Here is a 20,594-nt window from a genome sequence, read left to right on the forward strand (position 1 = left end):
CGGGCCGGGGCCGGTGGGTAAAATGGACAGCCCTATTTAGCTTTCATTTCACAAATATTTTCAAGCTTGAGGCTTTGTTATTGGAAATTTTTAACCATGATATGCTTTGCAACATTATTCAGAAAAAATAATCATCTTTTGAACACAGATTGTAACTAAGTTTTGAAATATGATCCTGTCTTAAAAATTTTGAAGGAAGAAAAAGTGATATTTCATAAATTAAATATGACCTCCTTATTATCTAAACTAATTGGCTACCAAAGGATGATTAATTCATGGTTAATGAGTCACTCCTATGGAGAGAAATTAGCATTATTATTTATTATTTGATCGGATCATTGAATCATTTATTTCTCTTGTAATCTGTTTAATTCTTATTTTTACACACGTATTTTTTTAGGAGGTCGACATCCACTCCTATGAAGATAAATTTGCATTATTATTTATTATTTGATCAGATCATTGAATCATTTATTTCTCTTATAATCTGTTTAATTCTTATTTTTACACACTCTTTTTTTTAGGAGGTGGACGTCCATAAATAATGATATCCATGAGTGGTTTGTGGTTGATGTTCAATCACGTATTCTCGTTGAAGTCCTTGCTGTGCATCTTTGATTAAAGTTTTTTGACCTCTCCCTTTCATTGACCTAACACAGGATATCGTTATTTATGGCAAAACAAGCATAACGTTGTCTTTGAGGCGTTTTAGTTTGAAAATTCCTTTTTTACCCCTCAGTTTCCTTGGCAAAGGCTGATATGCTCTCAGAACAAGCTATCATTTGAAGAGTCAAACAAAATCTAAATATAGATTTCATATGAACACAGAACACCCATGTACAAGGTCTCCAAATCATTTGGACGAGAAGGTAGCAAACAGTTTGAAGATTCCAATTATCTTTTTTTTTTATGATTTATAACATCCTACTTGAATACTGGATATTTTGACAAGATTTGTTCCTCAAAGTTTTCTAACAAAAACTACATGCTATAATTAAGAAATTCAGTTACCATAAAATTTTTTGAGTGGAATTACCGTTGACTTTTTTTGTGATATTACCATTTGATGTTATTCAAATATATTGTTTAAATATTGGGATTGTATTAGACAGTACTAGTGTGCGCCCCGTGCAAAACACGACCTTCATTCTTTTTATTTCCGTTACAGTAATTCTGTATTTAAATACAGATTTCTGCAAGTGCTACAATAACTTTTTAAAAATGCTACAGTGTTTCACCTTGGCTACGGTGATAATACTACAATAATGTTTTTAGCCATTACTATGCCCGCATATTCTACAGTAATAATGCTACATCAATTTACTGTAGCATGAATTGTGAATCTTGGATCCACATGTATGTGCTACAGTAATATTGCTATTGTAAATTACTGTACTATTTACTATAGTATGAATAGTAAATTTTGAATCCTCTTAATAATATTATAGAGGAATAGATTGGGAAAAGTTTAGTGCAATATACGTGTCAAAATTCCGATAAAAGAATATAAGCCCACAGCCCATCTGTACTCCAACAAAACAACTTGCCAACTCTTCAAATACTCTAAATGAACAAACGGGCCCATGGACTGATGTCGACACGTGCCCACTATTTATTCGCCGTCCGATCAACTATGAAACTCATCTCAACCGTACAACGAATCCTCTTTGCCAACAACGACGACTCTATCCTAATCCGCCGCCTAATCACTAAAATTATAAAGACCATACAAAAAGCAGCTAATCAAAGTACAAGAAAATGTGGGGCTGTGACAATTCAATAAAGTTTGTGGTGGGCCTTCGCATAAAATGTTTTTTTTGGCCGCCCCTCATCTTTTATGACGACAACGTCAAATTTTAGGGATGATGGTCTCAATCCAAGCCTTTGACATTTTGATTGCAAATTGTTGAATATAGGTCTACAATAATGGATAGTCTACTATAATCATATCGATTTGTTAAATATGGTTAATGAATTGTACCATAAAGATTTGTATAACTTGGTCTTATAAAACTATTTTAAAAATAAAATAACCAGTATAAATAATAAAAATTGAGCAATGACAATTTCTTGTGTATAAAAAGCAATTATTTTAATGATTAAATATCAAATACATATGTTGTAATCAAATTGAATGAGTGGGATAATGTTACGATCAATAAATAGATTGGATACATGTCTTGTTTCTAATTCAGTAGGAATAAATTAATCAATTAAGGCTTTACTGATTGTATATATATATCAAATATTAAGGGTTAAAAGTTTAAAATTAACTTGTGAGTGTCACGTGGAAGATTGACGGAAGTCTCATGTCAGCATTCCATAATGCATTAATGTGTAAATTTTAGAAACTTTGCGATAGATAAGTATCGTAAAAACAAGCCAGGGTATATAAGTGAAAAATAGGAGAAGCTATAAGGTGTTTAAGTGCTAATTCGCTGAATTTAAAATCTAAAAAGGTGAAAAAATAGGCGAGCAAATTCTGTGGTGAATTTGCAATAAAAAGAAAAAGCGGCAACCTAATGCAAAATTTCGAGTCGGAAAGAGCAGGAGGAGGTTCCTTCTTAGCGGACACTTGGAATTAGCTCCTTTGTTTTGTGTTCATCTAAATTTGTCTCTTTTCCATTTTTTTTTCCATTTCTAGGGTTTCTTTTGATTTCGAGGAGCTGAAAGCTCTAGGGTTTCTTGTTGATCTCGTTGGAGAGAAATCGTAATCGAAGAAGATGTCGTCGTCATCGGCGACGGTTCGCGTAGACAAGGCGACCAGCGATCTCTTGATCGGCCCGGATTGGACGATGAACATGGAAATCTGCGACTCGATTAACACTGGTCACTGGTGATTACTTTTTCCAACGATTATATTTGAATTATTGATTAGAAAGCTTTAATTTTGAGTGGTTTTGGTTCATAAATATGTTTATATTCGTTGATGGAGCAAGGGTTTCTTGTTTCTAGGGTTTCCTAGTAGTTTATGGATGTGTGATATTTTTTTAATATTAATTTTATGGGTTAGGATGGCTTGTAATCTGTTGAATTGTAGTTATGGCTGATTTATTGTAGCTTTCGAGGAGGAATTGAGGTGAAGGGTCCATTTTAAGTGTTTGTGTATTATTACTTCAATAGTGTCTATACTAATTGATTAAGAGTGTGTTCAAGATTATTGTTAGACTATGAAACTATAACCCTCAACCCTCACCACAACTTCAGAGTTTTGGTTTGGTTTGGTCTAATGGTTAGAGGCTTTAAGAATTATTTACTTAGTATTTGTAGAATCAAGTGTGTTTCTTTCCTGGGAAAGATTGTTACTATAACTGGGTTATCTTCCTTAATTATCTTCTATTTTTAAATACCAACAAAAGCTATCTTTAATTTTGTTATTGAGTGTTGTTTAATTTGTGGCATCCGCTTGTTGTTTATCTATGAAATAAAAGAACAAGAAAATAAAAATCGCATGCAGACACTCGAGAACATGTGCGAATGTCCTCTTGTCATCCTAGATTTTGGAGAATTGTCGTCTTTAGAGTATTTGTCGGAATATGTCATTTGTGTCTATGCTTGTTATGCATCTGTCAGTAGTTCATGTCACAACCTTATCCAATAAGTACGATGCACGGAGACAGGCACAACACCGGGCCACATCAGGGACATACAAAAACACCATGACACAGGAACAACACGACATGACACACTAGAGATACATGTAAAAAAGAGGTATTTTGTCCAAGTTATGTGTCAGACACCTGTCCAACAGTACACAGCTTCATATTTCAGTTTCTGTGCTATCTAGTCAACTAGATTAAGCTATCTTTGAGGACTCATCCAATTAAGATCCAACCTATTTAGGCTGTGTTTTGCAAGAAAAATTAGGCTGAGCAGCTGAAGTTAAGTCCTAACTCTAGTTAACTCTTTCCAAACATGCAAAATCTAACAATGAGGATGTAGAGACTCAAGAGTATATTGGTATTTTCTGAAATTATTTATCAAACTAAGAGTACTTGGAGTTATATGATAAATCTCCTTTAATTTGGTGTAATTTTCCAAATTATTGAGGGGGCACGAGGCCCCATTCTACCCTTCTTGTAAAAGAAGCATAATTTTTCCACCTTAACTCTCTAACCAAAAGAGGCTTAATATGGTCTGATTAATTAGTAAAGAGGTTATTTATGGATATAATGGACTCCTTTAGATTAAATTCTATTTTTTGGTTAAGTTTAATTAGGATTCATCTAGATTAAGTTTTTTGTATTACTTGTCTATTTGTCTAGGGCCATTGGATCTTTGCATGCTCATGCAGTCTGCTAAACATATTAATAATCTTCAAGTGGCATCTCCAAGATTTCACCAGACGTGGAAAGTGCCAAAATTTACATAAATAAATTATAGTCTTGATCAAAATAGAAAGTCTGAAAATTTATTTTGCTCCAAGTATTTGCTGGAAATATTTTATGGAAAGTAATGTAGTTTGTAAATGGAGCTCTAACTAATAAAAAATCTAGATCCAGATTTTTGGAGATACCAGGTTTTGAAACCATTAATCAAAATTACCACCTCAAGATATTGCATTATTAAGCTATAAAGCATATTAAAATTCTGTATAAATCCTATAAAGTTCTCTAATACTGGTTTGTTTTATGTGGTCTTAACATTCTTACAAGTTAGCAACAAACTTTTAAGTTGATCTTCATAAAAGGAGGCCCACTTATCATATTGCTTGTTGACTGCTGGCTCGAGTGATCTGCTTTCATGGGGTTATGCCCTCTAGCTTTGTACATAAACTGTGTAATGAATTAGCTTTATGCGTACTCCATTGCAGTTTTATATAACATACTCAATGTGAGAAGCATATGTATGTTGTGTATTAGGATGAGAGGACACAGTGAGCAGTTGTATGTGAATGTGTTTGCAGTTCTACATACACATTTTGCCCACACAGACCGCTTTACTATATATTATGCAACTATTCATCTTATATATATATTATGCAACTATTCTTCTTTTTCTTTAAACTATGAAAGATCATTGTGCCAAGCTTGTCTTTTGCTGTTAGAAGTTTTGTGCATCTTATGAATGCTCATTTGGTGAATTTGATTAGGCAAGCGAAAGATGTGGTCAAAGCAGTGAAGAAACGCCTTCAACATAAAAGTCCAAAGGTTCACTTTCTTGCATTGACGGTATGTTGTTACATTCAGGCGTACTTTTCCCAGTTTTCATTTGCATGTAGAGTGGCTAAGAAAGGATACCACACTGATATTGGAATCAGTTGGCTTGTAGTTGTTTTTGGTCCGATGAAGAATTCTTAGGCATTATTGCTAATTTACTCTGCCTAGCATTTGATGTTCTTGAGGCTTCTCCTTTTTTTCTCATTGTAAAAGTACATTGAATATTGTATTTGTTGAAGTATGTAGAAGTTTTAATTGGGGTTGCAACCTATTCTTCTTTCAATAAAGTTCTGTATTCCTTGCAGCTTCTAGAGACAATGATAAAGAACTGTGGTGACCATGTGCATTTTCAAATTGTTGACCGTGGTATCCTACAAGAAATGATTAAAATTGTTAGGAAAAAGGTTTGTTTTCATTTTCTAAGTTTATTTACCATCATGAAAGCAATAATAATGTATGATTCTTAAATCTGTCTGCCCTTTTTATATTAATGAAATAGACTTTTGGTATTTTCTATTTTTGTGACTTGTATGCGAGGTATTTATTCAAGGATAATAAGTACTGTCATAAGAAAATATTAATGCTAGATAGCTGTCTTGTTGTGCCTTTTTGGGTATTGTTTTGGCCTTTTAAGAAGTTTGGACTATGGGAGTCCATTACCTTGTAACCATAAACGATAGTTGTACTAAGGATATTATTCTATACACTTACTATGTATTTAGCCTAGAAAATTCTATGAAGCTCCTATAGCAAATAACGCAAATTACTTTTTTTGCTTCATGCAAATTTTTGCTTTTCATTTTTAAATATGCCAGATGTGATTTTTTGTGAAGACCAGTTGCTTCTCAAAAAGACCAATACAAAAATCTCATCAGTTTGCTGAAATTTCCAAATTAATGGCAGCTCGGAACATGACGTCGGGGGTTGACTTCTATACAAAAGTGTGAGGCAGTTCTTATACGTAAGATATCGTAAATAAGATGATGGGACAGCAGATTTATATTTTTGAGATTGAGATGTGCTAGAGAAAGATGAAGGGGACTGATCAAGTGAATAAAAGAAACAATTAAAGAAGAAGATAGAGTGGTTGTGATAAGGATTAGGAAGGAGATGTAGGTGACTGTAACAGGAAGGATAAGTTGCATAAAGGAAAAAGTGGTTTGAGGAACGGATGAAATTCTTAGACAGGAAGTGTGATTGAATTAAAGGCCAGAGAACTTACACCTAATTATCATCCTAGTAAAATTACACAAGTGAAAAGTCTTTGCTGAAATTTCCACTAAATAAGGGTTACACATCTCTTTTAGAAATCAAAGTTTAGCGGTGAAAAGTAAACTCATTCCAAAATGTTTTTTATGTTAGCAGTTTTAGCCTGTGTTATTGTTAACTTAATTATAGATAAACTTTTCTGTTATCTCTTTGTTCTATCTTTTTAGGTTCTTTTCTTTCTTTATAAATGTGCTATATGACTTTCTTTCTTCTTTGTTCATGAAAATTACTTTAAACATTCCTGCAGACTGACATGCAAGTGAGGGACAAAATTCTGGTACTGCTGGACTCTTGGCAAGAAGCCTTTGGAGGGCCTGGAGGAAAATATCCACAGTACTACTGGGCGTACACTGAATTAAAGGTATATAAGTTGGAAGGTCTCACTAGATTTTGGTTTCTTTTTCGGTCTTGGAAAATCTGTATCTGACAATTTCTGCCTTCATTTAAATTGTGGCTTAGTACATATTTATGTTCACTTATAGTGTCATTAAATTCTTTATTGGGGATTAAAATGCTTCTGCTGCAATATTGTGGCTGTTTAACGAGAATATGTATCTAAGATATAACCTGAGACACGTTAGTGTTTCCAGCTGACTCTGTTAACTTAAATTTACTATAATCATACCTTCTCTTCCTGCAAATGCATTGACCCAATGAGAATGAAAAAACTGGTGCTGAATCTCTAGAAGAAAAAGAGAGGAAAACCCTCCTTGGCAGGTGTGAATGATCTTTCTCTTTCTGGAATGTATTTCGTCTTGGAGTTATTCTGTGATTTCCAAGTTTTGTAGGCATGGTGTTCTCTTGCTCAACGAAGGTTTATAAGTTAGTTGCCATTGAGTCTGACATGAGTTTGCACTTTTCCCATATCTGCCATTTTTTTTATAATCATCAATACATTTCTTATTCTTCTATTACTATCTAAGTCAGTTTATCAGTTTATTTTTGAAGCATCTGTGTCGTTGCTGAAAGAATATTTTGATAGCTTGAATGTAGAGTGATAATTCTGTGATTGGTTTCTTTCTAATGTTTTTCTTGTGGTTCTCACATCAGTATTTCTTGAGATATCAATATGGACCCATAAATGCAAATGAAGTTTGAAGTTATTTTTCAATTTTATTTTTTTTGTTTCGTTTTTAAACTGGGCTGGAAATTAGGAAAAAGTGTTAAAACCTTTTTTTGGCAATTAGAAGGTCTTAGTCATAGCCTGTGATTAGCAGCTGGTAACTTTCCTTTCGATAAAGTTTTTGATCCCATCTGAGGTCCCTTTTTCTATTTTATTGATGTTGATTTATTTGGGTTCTTGAGATATTATCCACCAAATCATCATATTTGGATACAAGTCCCCTGTATCTCATTTATTTGGATGCATCTGCTTCTTTACCTTTGCAAGAGCTAGGTTGAAGACAAGGGGAAAAATGAGAAAAAAAAACTAACATCCTATTAGTTTAATTGGGTTAAGTGGATGGAAATTAACCATGTGGACTTATTTCAAAGAACTTAATAGTTTCAGGGGATTTGTATCCAAATATGATGATGTAGGAAATTTAGATCCGAATAGATGAGATTTAGGGGCATCATATCTAAATATGATGACTTGGTGCACTTGTATCCTAATAGCTGAGATTTCGGGGACACTCTTTGTTCTAAAGTGACATATTAAAGTTAGTGTTATGTTTAGGATACTTAAATAAAGATACACATTTATTAAAAAATTTAAATGATTATTTGATGTAGTTAAAAAGAACTACCTTGATAGTGTAAACTTCCACAATTGAAATTACCGATAAATGCAATGTTTTTCAACAGGATACAAGCAAAGAAACCCTAAGTTTTCTTTTAGACTCACAAGAAAGGCATGCACTTGCGCACACTAAACTCGTACGACGCATCTGTTACACACTAAACTCTTATGATACATCTGGTTTGTATCATAACCTTTCCCTTATGTGTTGGATTTATAACATATATACCATATACGACATCTTTAATATATCCAATATATCATAAGTCATAACATTTAATTAAAGATTGAAGAAAAAAAATAGAAGCAAGAAAACATACAATTAAGGGCACCCTAAGTTTTCTTTTAGACTCACAAGAAAGGCATGCACTTGCGCACACTAAACTCGTACGACGCATCTGATACACACTAAATGCAATGTTTTTTCAACAGGATACAAGCAAAGACACCCTAAGTTTTCTTTTAGACTCACAAGAAAGGCATGCACTTGCGCACACTAAACTCGTACGACGCATCTGTTACACACTAAACTCTTATGATACATCTGGTTTGTATCATAACCTTTCCCTTATGTGTTGGATTTATAACATATATACCATATACGACATCTTTAATATATCCAATATATCATAAGTCATAACATTTAATTAAAGATTGAAGAAAAAAAATAGAAGCAAGAAAACATACAATTAAGGGCATGTTTGGCTAATACTTATTTCTTAAATCCTTATTAGTAACTTATTACTTTATTTTTGCTTTTTTATTGGAGGGCAAAGTAGTCTTTTACTATAAATAAGTAAATCCACCAAAAAATTAGTTGGGATTTCCCAACTTATTTTTTGTCTACTTATAAGTAAAAAAAAAGTAAGTAACATTTACCAGACACGATTTTGGATCCTTATAAGGTAAAACTCACTTAAAGTTAAAATAAGTAACTTGTCAAATTTGCACTGACTAAGAAAACCAGATGACCTTATTTTATATTTAGCTGTGAGCAGCTTGTAGCTCTCATTATATTTTAGCAAGGTTATCGATAGCGGATAGCGTCGCGTAGCGGTGAGGCATCGCTAAGGTTATTTCGGGTTATTGCGGCAAAATAACGGTAAAAAGCGCAAAGTCAAATAGCGGCCTAATTTAGATATGTATAAATACTAAAAAGAAAAATTAAAGAAAAATCTAAGAAATCTAAAAGTACGTATTGGATGATTTAAAGAGATCCTAAGCATGAAATAGACATGTAACCATCACGTAATACCGAAGATGACTGGAGGAGTCAAAAAGTCGTCGTCTTCGAGAAGAAGAGCTTAGCGGTGACAGGACTGCCCTAAGAGGAGCTCACGGTGAAGGAGGTGAGATGAAGTATCAAGGTAGGTGTCAGAGGCTATGAGAGATGACGGGAGTATGCTGAAAATCACAGGAGACGGTGGAATGCAATGGTCAAGGGTTGAGTTTAATTTAAAAAAAAAAAAGCCTCAAGCCGCTTTTAAATAGCAGTCAAAAAGCAAATTTCGAATGCAATCGCTCATTATTTACCGTTATGACACACTATTGATCGCTTTTACGAACAGACATATTCCGCAATGTCACTGCTATTGCACGATAGCGTAGCGGGCGATAGCGTAGCGGGAAAGGACCGCTAACGCTATTAGCGCCGCTATTGCGGGGCTATTTACCGCTATTTATAACAGTGTATTTTAGAACATCAAAATCTGCTCAATGATGGTCTCTATGGCGTATCGACTTTAAGGTTTCTATGGCTTGACCCATTTTGATGTAAAAGGGCTTACATGATCCTTTAATAATAATGGTAAGGTATTGTATGATGTCGAAGACTATCCTGCTGAGCTTGTGTATGGTCTTATTTTATATTTAGTTGTGGGCAGCTTGCACCACTCATTATATTTTAGAACATCAAAAGCTGCTCAATGATGGTCTCCATGGCGTATCGACTTTAAGGTCTCTATGGCTTGAGCCATTTTGATGTAAAACGGCTTGCATGATCCTTTGATAATAATAGTAAGGTATTGTATGATATTAACGACTATCCTGCTGAGCTTGTGGATGGTCTTATTTTATATTTAGCTGTTGGCAGCTTGTAGCTCTCATTATACTTTAGAACATCAAAAGCTGCTCAATGATGGTCTCCATGGCGTATCGACTTTAAGGTATCTATGGCTTGACCCATTTTGATGTAAAACGGCTTACATGATCCTTTGATAATTATGCAAGGTATTGTATGATATTGACGACTATCCTGCTGAGCTTGTGTTGCCTTTGTATTTAATTCTGAGATTAGGAACAAGGAAAAATAGTACTTATAGATAATGAAGGCTGCAGGCTACATAAGTCTAAATAGTAGGCTGCCACAACTTAATATAAAATAAGACCATCTGTCATCAAGTTGCATGATTTGGTACGCAAATGCTTGAAATGATCACTGTTACTGGATTGAAGTTTAGTGGGTTTCCATCATCGAGCAGCTTTTTGATGTTCTAAATCTTTCTGATATAAGGGAGGGAGGTGCGTTAAGGGAGACTGGAGGGTCTTTCAGCTTCGGGACTTGCTGAGAATCCTCATCCTTTGGATTTGAATAATTTTTGATGCAGTGCTAGGAAATATATATCTTCTATGCCTACTCCTATTGCAGTTCTTGATTTTATTGGTTTCTGAAAATGCTCTTTTAAAATAGGATAAATTATAAAATGACAAAAGAAAAAAAAATCCAATGCCATGATTTTAACATTTTCTAATAGCAAATATTGTTGCATGCCTGTCTACAGAGTCCATCTATGATCCATTTGCTGGGGTCAGCATTCCATATCCTAATTCGCCAACCATTCTTGTTTAGGTTAATGTAATAAGCTGAGTTCAATATGAGCTGACAAGTGCATGCAGCACAGATCTGGCTCACAGTGGAATCTGTTGGGTCTAAATCTTGTTGCCAATTATATAAGAAATCGGTGGAAGTTGGTCTAATCATGTAGAGAGGAGTGTAAGAACTGTACACAGAGGAGAAAAGCTTTATTAAGAAATCAAGGAACAAAAGCTGTAATAGAAAATGATGAAATGATAGAATGATAGGAACAGACTATTTTGGTTGTGGATATCCCAAAGCTATTGCTGGTCAAGACTCCTGAAAATTATTTGTTTATGCTTGACTTTTTTTGTTTATATTCTAATATTTTCCAGCAATTCTGTCTTTTCTTAGTGATGGGTTAGATGGAGAATTCGCAACTGGGTGTTCCAGGCTATTTAGATGCCTTACTAATTCATAGTGATTAAGGAATCATTTAGTTTTGATACATTTTATATCTGTTGAGATTGTTCCTTTTTTGGTCGATTTACTTAGAAAATCTGAGGAACTTGTGGTATCAAATGTTTTGTTGGCTCATGGAGTATATTTTTATCATTTTCAGAGATCTGGAGTGGAATTCCCACAGCGTTCCCCAGATTCTGCTCTAATATTTACTACTCCTGTCACACATCCAGCTGCACCATCCAGATATCCTCAAATAGGTTATGGTATGCCTAGCAACTCTTCTGTGAGACTTGATGAAGCAATGGCATCAGAGATGGCCAATCTGAGGTGGTCATTTATTTCTCATGTTTTTATTTTTCCCACTTTGATTACACTACTGTAGTCATCTCAGTTAATGTCTTAGTTCTCCTGGGTGTTCAGATTCATTTCAAAAATTCTTAGTCCCTTGTCTGACTATACATGATTCCTATTTCAGTTTGACAGACTTGGATAGATATCGTAGTGTCATGGAGCTGTTAAGTGATATGCTCAAAGCTGTGAAACCAGTTGATCGTGAGGTATACATTTTAATAAATCTTATCCATTCTTTGGCATGGTGTATATAATTAATGTAGACTAGCTGACATTGTAGATAATGGGAATCTATGTTTAATGAAAACAAAATTAGCTATTCTTATATGTTCTTGTTTTTTGTAGGCTGTTAAGGATGAAGTGATTGTTGATCTTGTCTCTCAATGTCGTACTAACCAAAAGAAGCTCATGGAATTAGTAAATTCAACTGGGTATGTCTTTACAATTGCCTGAGTGTCTATTACTTCGCAGCATGGCATGATGTGCAAGTAGTTTATCTATCAATTGCAGCACTGTTCTTCACTTTTGATATCTGCCTGTTCTCCTTGGATTTTACGAAGTTTATAATGCATATTGCATTGTTGTTTGTAATCCATGTTTTGAAATTTACTATTTGCATGAGTAACCTTTGTCTCTATGTCGCAAACTTTGGCAGGGATGAAGAACTCCTAGGACAAGGCCTTGCATTAAATGATGACTTACAAAGTCTCCTTGCTAAACACGATGCAATAGCCTCTGGTTCTCCCCTACCGCCTGAAACATCTGAATCTATTTCGCAACCAAACACTCCTGTGGCACCAACTCCTGCAGCGTTAAACCCATACGAAGAGGAAGAGGAAGAAGATGACGATTTTGCTCAATTAGCTCGCAGGTTTTACAGCGAAATGCAATCTACTTGCTTAACTTGGTTAACATTCTTTTTCATATGGTTGAAGATATTTAATACCTTGGGCAGGAAATCAAAGTATAAGACAGAAACTGAAGCCAGTTCAGAAACAAATGGGCAAGTCACCTCGCCAAACCAGAGTGAAACAGGAAGCACATCAGAAGCGTCATCCTCTGTGGCAAGCAACGCATTGACTCTGCCTGATCCACCGGCCCCTGTCCGAACTTCCAATAAAGAACAAGACATGATTGATCTCCTGAGCATCACGCTATCATCTTACCCTTCACCTCCTCGAACACCTCTCACTCCTCCCTCTGCTTCATTCCAAAATAGCTCCCCCGTTTCTGTTCCCTCCAATGCACCTGGAAGTCCTTATAATCCCCAGAAGCCTTACGTGATGAACCAAGGTTACGTTCCATATAATAGCTATGTTGCTCCATGGGCCCAGTCCCAAGCCCATCCCCAACTGCAGCCTCAAGCTCAGGCCCAACTGCAGCCTCAAGCCCAAGCCCAGATGCCCCAGATTCCTTCTAGCTATGTGCCTCCACCATGGGAGGCTACATCCACCACCAACCCCAATCCTTTTGTAACGTCAACAAATCAGTTCCCTGTATCTGGAGTCAATACTTCTGCTGCTTACGCACCAACTTATGCTACTCAGCCCCAGCAACAGTATTATAATTCAGTAGGCACCAGAGGTCATAATTTTCCAGCTCCAGCTGCTGCTACCCAGGGGAATGCCAACATTAGGCAAACTGGATATGGTGCTTCTCCTAAACCTTATGTTTCACCTAACAAACTATTTGAGGATCTTATAGAGTTGAGAAATACCGATAGAAGTTTGAAGCCAAGCAACACATCTCCGACACTGTCAGGTTCACCACGCCAAGGTATGAATGGTGGAAGGAAATAAAAATACAAGTGTCGATACTATTAAACTGCTAATTAGTAGTGAAAGTCGCCTGCAATTTGATTTAAGATTTGTGAATGCTCTTGCGTATGATGAGGTACTAGAGTACATTTATCAAATTGTGTTCTCGCCCTTCTTGCAGTTGGCCTTAAGCAGAGACATATTTGTATATAAAGTTTCTGCATACTGAGATCTGTGCATAATAATTAGTCAGGCTTCTGAAAGTTATTTTGATAATGGAGTAGACATGGCCTTTTCTCCTTCAATGTACAGTTTGGAACTTTTTATTGTACTGCATTTCGGTGTGATGTCTCTGGACATTACGACATACCGAAGATCAAGAAATATCTCATAATTCCATATTATAGACCTTGAGTTTTTGACATTGTTCTCGGAAGGTCATTCTAACAGAGAGTGTTGGGAGATAGTTTGATGCATTTTATACGCCTGGAAAGTTTCGAAAATATTCACATACATAGTTACTGGGAGCATCTGTTCTTCTGCATTTCCCTGTTGTGGTACTTCGGAACATGATGGAGTCGCGTACATCGCACAAAGAGAGTGAATTACTTGGTACATCGCACATATAATTAAGTCTTCCATTTCAACTGAAGGATAGCGATGATGTATAACACAAAAATCGCATAGAATGGCTCAAGTATGCAATAAAGATGTGAAATCATGTCACGCGTCTTCACTTACTCCTGCACATACAGATATGAGATCATTTTGTCGTTACTTATTTCTCACATGCAGATAACAGATGCATTCCTTACAATCACTTACTACTCTCATACTGAACTCCCTCATCCTCCCTTCTCTGATACTTAAAACCTCCAAGCACAAACACAAAAAGAACAATTTTTCAAAACAACCCCTTTCAAATTTTTATTTTTCAAAATCGACCCTGTTTTTTTTTATTTATCAAAACCGACCCGTTTTTTTGATTAGCAGCCTAATCACATTTCTAAATAGTCAGGGTTGTCAATCCCGACTATTTAGGACTTAAATTTGTATGGTTTAAGGCTTCTAATTAGGGTTTAACACCCTCCTAAATAGTCGGGGTTGACAACCCCGACTATTTAGGAATGTGATTAGGCTGCTAATCAAAAAAACAGGTCGGTTTTGGTAAATAAAAAAAACAGGGTCGATTTTAAAAAATAAAAATTTAAAAGGGGCTGTTTTAAAAAATTGTTCACACAAAAGTACCCAAAATTAACCCCTTCCACAAACCACCACATCTCTCTTCATTTTGGAGTTTTAACGGAACGCTAGGATCTATGCTTCACAGTTTACCTTAAGGGGCTGTTTGATTCGTTTCCTAGATATAGGGAAATGCATTTCCATGCACAGAAACACAAGTTTTGAGTTTTTCAAACTTTTCTAAGAAATAGATTGTTTCGCTTTGGTTCGCACATAAAAAATGGTGGGAAACCAATTTATTTACTTTTCTTGTGTTTGGTTCGTATGGAAAAAAAGGGAAAACATTTGTTGATATGATATTTCCTACTTTTCTTGTGTTTGGTTGGTTTTGAAGTTTGTAGTGAAAAGTGTTTATTGTCACCATGGTAAGATTACCCCCACTATATACAATTTTTTTTGTGCTCGTAATATGAGGTATTCTTAATCATATAAAAGTTCGAATGTTCCTGTTTTAGATTGAAAAAATCACACGAATCCTGTAATAACCTGATTATTCATAAATTTATGTAGTACATACCCGAATTACCCAACCAGTCAATCAAACCAAGTCACCAATGCGTTATTATAAGCAAGTGAAATAACAGCAGATGTAACAAAAACAACACAAGAAGGGAGGGGTAGCATCCTCACAACCAGAAATCCCCCAAACAAGCACAAAAGCATCAGTTACCCAACAATGAACATGATACACCAACCAGCCAACCAAAATCCCCCAAACAAGCACAAAAGCATCAGTTACCCAACAATGAACATGATACACCAACCAGCCAACCAAAAAAGAACCACGAAACACCATCACAGCCACCAAAAATGAACTAGGAAACACCATCCAGCCACACATAATGAACCAGGAAACACATAATGTACAAACAATGATATGTTAACTTAGAAAATATCCTGAAATGTAAATTTTGAAGTGCTAATAGCACAATATAACACGTAAGTAAAAAAATCAATATAACACATAGTGTATTAAACTGAAGGGAGCATGATAAGTGAATATTAACGGAACAATAAAAGCTAAGACTCGCAATCAGTATATTAACGGAAGATCAACCACAATTCCGAGCAAATTAACATTTTCCTCTCGCCAAGCATAGCAGTGTTCTCACAACGGCATCTCACAGTTCTAGCAGCTGGGTCGCATGAAAGCACGGTAAGGGTTATGGTTCCAACAGCACATAGAATGAAGTTTCCCGGCTTTAAGTCAACAGGGAGTTTCTTGTAACTCATGGTAATTGTTTTCCCATCGCCCTTGAGGTCGTAATCAGTGCTCACTGTGATTTCTTCACCCTTCTTTAGTTGTACAGGCTTGCCATCCTTTAGGAAGCCTGTGCGTATCTCAGGTCCCTGTGATACGTAAAGAACATGCTTCAGACATTAATAAGGAATATAGTTGTTATAACAACAAAAATATAATCCTGGTAGAATCTATATACAGCTTGATCTCCTAATTTGCAGGTTTCGTGTTTCTTGGATGATGTCAGATGTCCTGTTCTCCACAATTGTCGGACCCAACTAAAGAAGTGAAAAAGAAACAAAATTAATGGAAGGAACCATTTTGAATGGAAATCTACGGTAAAATAATAGATTGAAAACAATACAGTATTTATCCTTTACAAGCTTAAAAGATTACATACTGCAGGTTGCTAATCTCAAATATTGCAGGTTGCTAATCTCAGATATTATCATTGTTAGCCATCCAATACAATATCATCATTGTTAGCCATCCAATACAATATCAACAGTTATTGCAGGTTGCTAATCTCAGATATTATGACAATCATCATAGTGTAAAATTCTAAAGGTCACCAATGTAAACTCGTTTGAAAACTTAGCTCACAAAATACACCAACACAACCAGGCTCACAACCAGAAATCCCCCAAACAAGCACAAAAGCATCAGTTACCCAACAATGAACATGATGCACCAACCATCCAACCAAAAAAGAACCATGATACACCAACCAGGCACGAAAAAGGAACCAGGAAACACCATCGAGCCACATAAAATGAACCAGGAAACACACATAATGTACAAACAATGATATATTAACTTAGAAAATATCCTGGTTGCTAATCTCACTAAGAAAATTAGTGAAATGGGCTCAAAATCTAGTCAATATCATCATTGTTAGCCATCCAGTGCAATATCAATTGATATTGCAGGTTGCTAATCTCAGAAATTTTGACAATCATCATAGCCTGCCTAAAGTAAATAGTCACCAATGTAGACTCGTTTCATGAAAACTTACTACACAAAATACCCAGAGCAATAGCCATCCATTACAATGTGTGCACATTGTAGGTTGTTTACATCTTAGGAAATTATATGGTGACTTTTAAATATCCTGCAGGCATAAGAATAATATTTTTCTCAAAATCTGATGCAAGACCCCTGAAAACTGAACTGAACCAATCCATGCAAGACTTTCTAGCAGTTACAGACATGCTAAAGGAGATGTTACCAGCATACTCTTGTTCAAATTCATCCATGCAAGACTGAGTACAGGAACTAACAGAAGTCGCAAATAATTTACCACTTTTTAGCGACTGCTATATATACTTTTACTTACAAAAATGAGTTTAAATCGTCGACTTACTTTAAATGACCGCATAAGAGACGCTATATATACTTTTACTTACAAAAATGAGTTTAAATCGTCGACTTACTTTAAATGACCGCATAAGAGAGTCAACCATGGCTCATCCTTCAGGTATTCGGTTTAAATCGTCGACTTACTTTAAATGACCGCATAAGAGAGTCAACCATGGCTCATCCTTCAGGTATTCGTCCAATTTTGAGACAATTTCTTTTACTGTAAGACCACATAACAAAACAAAATTAATTATAAAGGTAAAATATTGAAGTAGTTAATCCGTGATATGACATTCATTTACAAGATATCAAAAGACTCAGAATTTTCACGCAGTTTGCTTGATTTTCCTATCAAGAATTTCCCAATCATGCAACCATCACGGCAAGTGCTCACAAGTCATAACCAAACAAAACACAAACATAAATGGCATTATATATAGTTAATAACTTAATATTCTAGTAACTGTATTAGGGAATTGCAACTTTGCTTGAGTAATATTATTTTTTACTTGAAAGTGGTAAAAGGATTTAAAGTTCACCTGTTTTAATGCGCAAAGAAATATATGATGACATATTAATAATTACATCATGAAAATGAATCGAAATTAAAAGGGGAATAGGGGTTCTGCTTTGGTACCTGAAATCTAAACGAAGGAACTAATTTGTGCATGAAAGGACTGCTTCTTTAAAGTTGTCAGTTTCTCATGAATTTCATAATTTTAATAAGGAAGAAATCTAAGAAAGGAAAGCAAAAGGGATCTCCATACCTATACAAAACAGAGAAATGCAACCTCCAAACAACCAGTATCCACAAAATCTGAACAGGCTCACAACCAGGCTCCACAACCAAGCTCACAACCAGCAATATAAAACCAAGCTCACAATCAGCAAACCAAACCACAACAGGTTCACAAGATACACCCACCAGCATCCTCCAAACAAGCACAAAAGCAACCAAAAACCCAATAATGAACATGATACACCAACCACGAATATAAAACCAGCCACACAAAAATGTAAATAGATTATACACCAACCAGTCACACAAAATGAACCAGGAAACACCATCGCGCACCAACAATGAATAGGAAACATATAAAATTTCCTGGTTGCTATACTCACTTAGAAATTAGTGAATTGGGCTCAGAATCTAGTCAATATCATCATTGTTAGCCATCCAGTGCAATATCAAGTGATATTGCAGGTTCAATATCATCATTGTTAGCCATCCAGTGCAATATCAAGTGATATTGCAGGTTGCTAATCTCAGAAATTTTGACAATCATCATAGCCTAAAGTAAATAGTCACCAATGTGTTATTATAAGCAAGTGAAATAACATCATATGTAACAAAAAATAACATCATGAAGAGATTGGTGAAATCCTCACAACCAGGCTCACAAACAAGATCCACAAAAAACAACAGTTAGAGAAAAAGGCATGGTAAACAGGCTCACATCCAGCCAATCAAGCCTCATCTCCAATGTGTTACTATAAGCAAGTGAAATAACATCATATGTAACAAAAATAGCATCATGAAGAGATTGGTGAAATCCTCACAACCAGGCTCACAAACAGGATCCACAAAAAACAACAGTTAGAGAAAAAGGCATGGTAAACAGGCTCACATCTAGCCAATCAAGCCTCATCTCCAATGTGTTATTATAAGAAAGTGAAATAACAACAGATGTAACAAAAAATAACACAGGAAGAGAGGGGTAGCATCCTCACATAAAGGCTCACAACCAAAAATCCCCCAGACAAGCACAAAAGCTACCAAAAACCCAACAATGAACATGATACACCAACCAGGAATATAAAACCAGCCACACAAAAATGAACCAGATTATACACCAACCAGCCACACAAAAATGAACCAGATTATACACCAACCAGCCACAGAAAATGAACCAGGAAACACAAATACTATACCAACAATGACAAGTTATCTTATAGAATTTCCTGGTTGTTAAGCTCACTAAGAAAATTAGTGAAATGGGCTCAGAATCTAGTCAATATCATCATTGTTAGCCATCCAGTGCAATATAATTTGATATTGCAGGTTACTAATCCCAGAAATTTTGACAATCATCATAGCCTAAAGTAAATAGTCACCAATGTAGACTCGTTTCATAAAAACTTACTACTCAAAATACCTAGAGCAGTAGCCATCCAGTACAATGTGTGCACATTGTAGGTTGCTTACATCTTAGGAAATTATATGGTGACTTTTAAATATCCTGCAGGCATAAGAATAATTTAAAGGTTAGTACACTAATATATTCACACAATGAAAGAAAATATTACAAAATTCACCATCATTATCCATCTACGATGAAAAAATTCATTTTTTTGGTTAGAAACTAAGTCGAATTCTTACAAAATCTGAACAAATTGCATGGAGAATACTTCAAGAAGTCCTATAGGAACAATCTCTATTGCACAAAACATAATGAAACTTAATATGATAAGCAAAAGTTCAGATCTGCTAAAAGAATTTGGTAAACAACAAACATATCCTCTATTATTAACAAAATGCCTCATACAAAAAATTCGATTGACAATGTTTTTTGACAGTGAAAGAGACATCATATTAAGGGTGTTACATTGCATCAGGTGAGATGCACCACAAAAGCAATCGAATGAAATGAGTTGCCAAAATGTTAAAAAAGAATTTTCTAAATACGTGACCTTAGCAACATATATAAAACATTTGTTAACAGTGACAAGAAAACCATAAACATAATCCCATGAATGTATGGACACACTGAAATATAACATGCAAGCATAAATTAGATATTTGCCTCTAGTTATCAGAGTTCTCTTTGTACTTTGTAATCAGTAAGACTGAGTTTTGTTGAATCAGATGTGTTCATATCACCTTTGTTCTCTTTGAGCATATGGTGTGTAATGAGACGTTGACATCCATAATGTCAAATTTATTTTCCTTTTCAGGTTTCATTGTTGCATTTAGCTGACATAACTGAGAATGGTGTAACGTTTCAGGTAACTGTTCAATAATTACTTGTGTTGTATCAACTTATGCATGAATTGTATTTTTGCAGAAAGGTATTAAAGCTTATTCTTCCCATTAGCATTCACAAATAAGATTATATTTCTGTAGAAATATTCCAAGATACAAATCCAACTATTCAGATAGCATGCACATAAAGTTAAAATCTCCAAAAAATAATCAAATACAACGTGGAAATCTGAA

The 20,594-nt window shown here is 35.2% G+C and overlaps 1 protein-coding gene across 1 annotated transcript; it reads left to right on the plus strand.

Moving 5' to 3' along the window:
- LOC109849107 (target of Myb protein 1-like) lies at positions 2,545-13,821 on the plus strand. Its single transcript, XM_020418903.1, has 9 exons — positions 2,545-2,836; positions 5,093-5,171; positions 5,465-5,563; positions 6,676-6,789; positions 11,586-11,755; positions 11,904-11,985; positions 12,125-12,210; positions 12,435-12,650; positions 12,735-13,821. The coding sequence occupies exons 1-9, from the start codon at positions 2,724-2,726 to the stop codon at positions 13,576-13,578; spliced, it is 1,803 nt and encodes a 600-aa protein (XP_020274492.1). The 5' UTR covers positions 2,545-2,723; the 3' UTR covers positions 13,579-13,821.

The sequence above is a fragment of the Asparagus officinalis genome, chromosome 7, assembly GCF_001876935.1.
Source record: "Asparagus officinalis chromosome 7, Aspof.V1, whole genome shotgun sequence".
NCBI lineage: Eukaryota > Viridiplantae > Streptophyta > Magnoliopsida > Asparagales > Asparagaceae > Asparagus > Asparagus officinalis.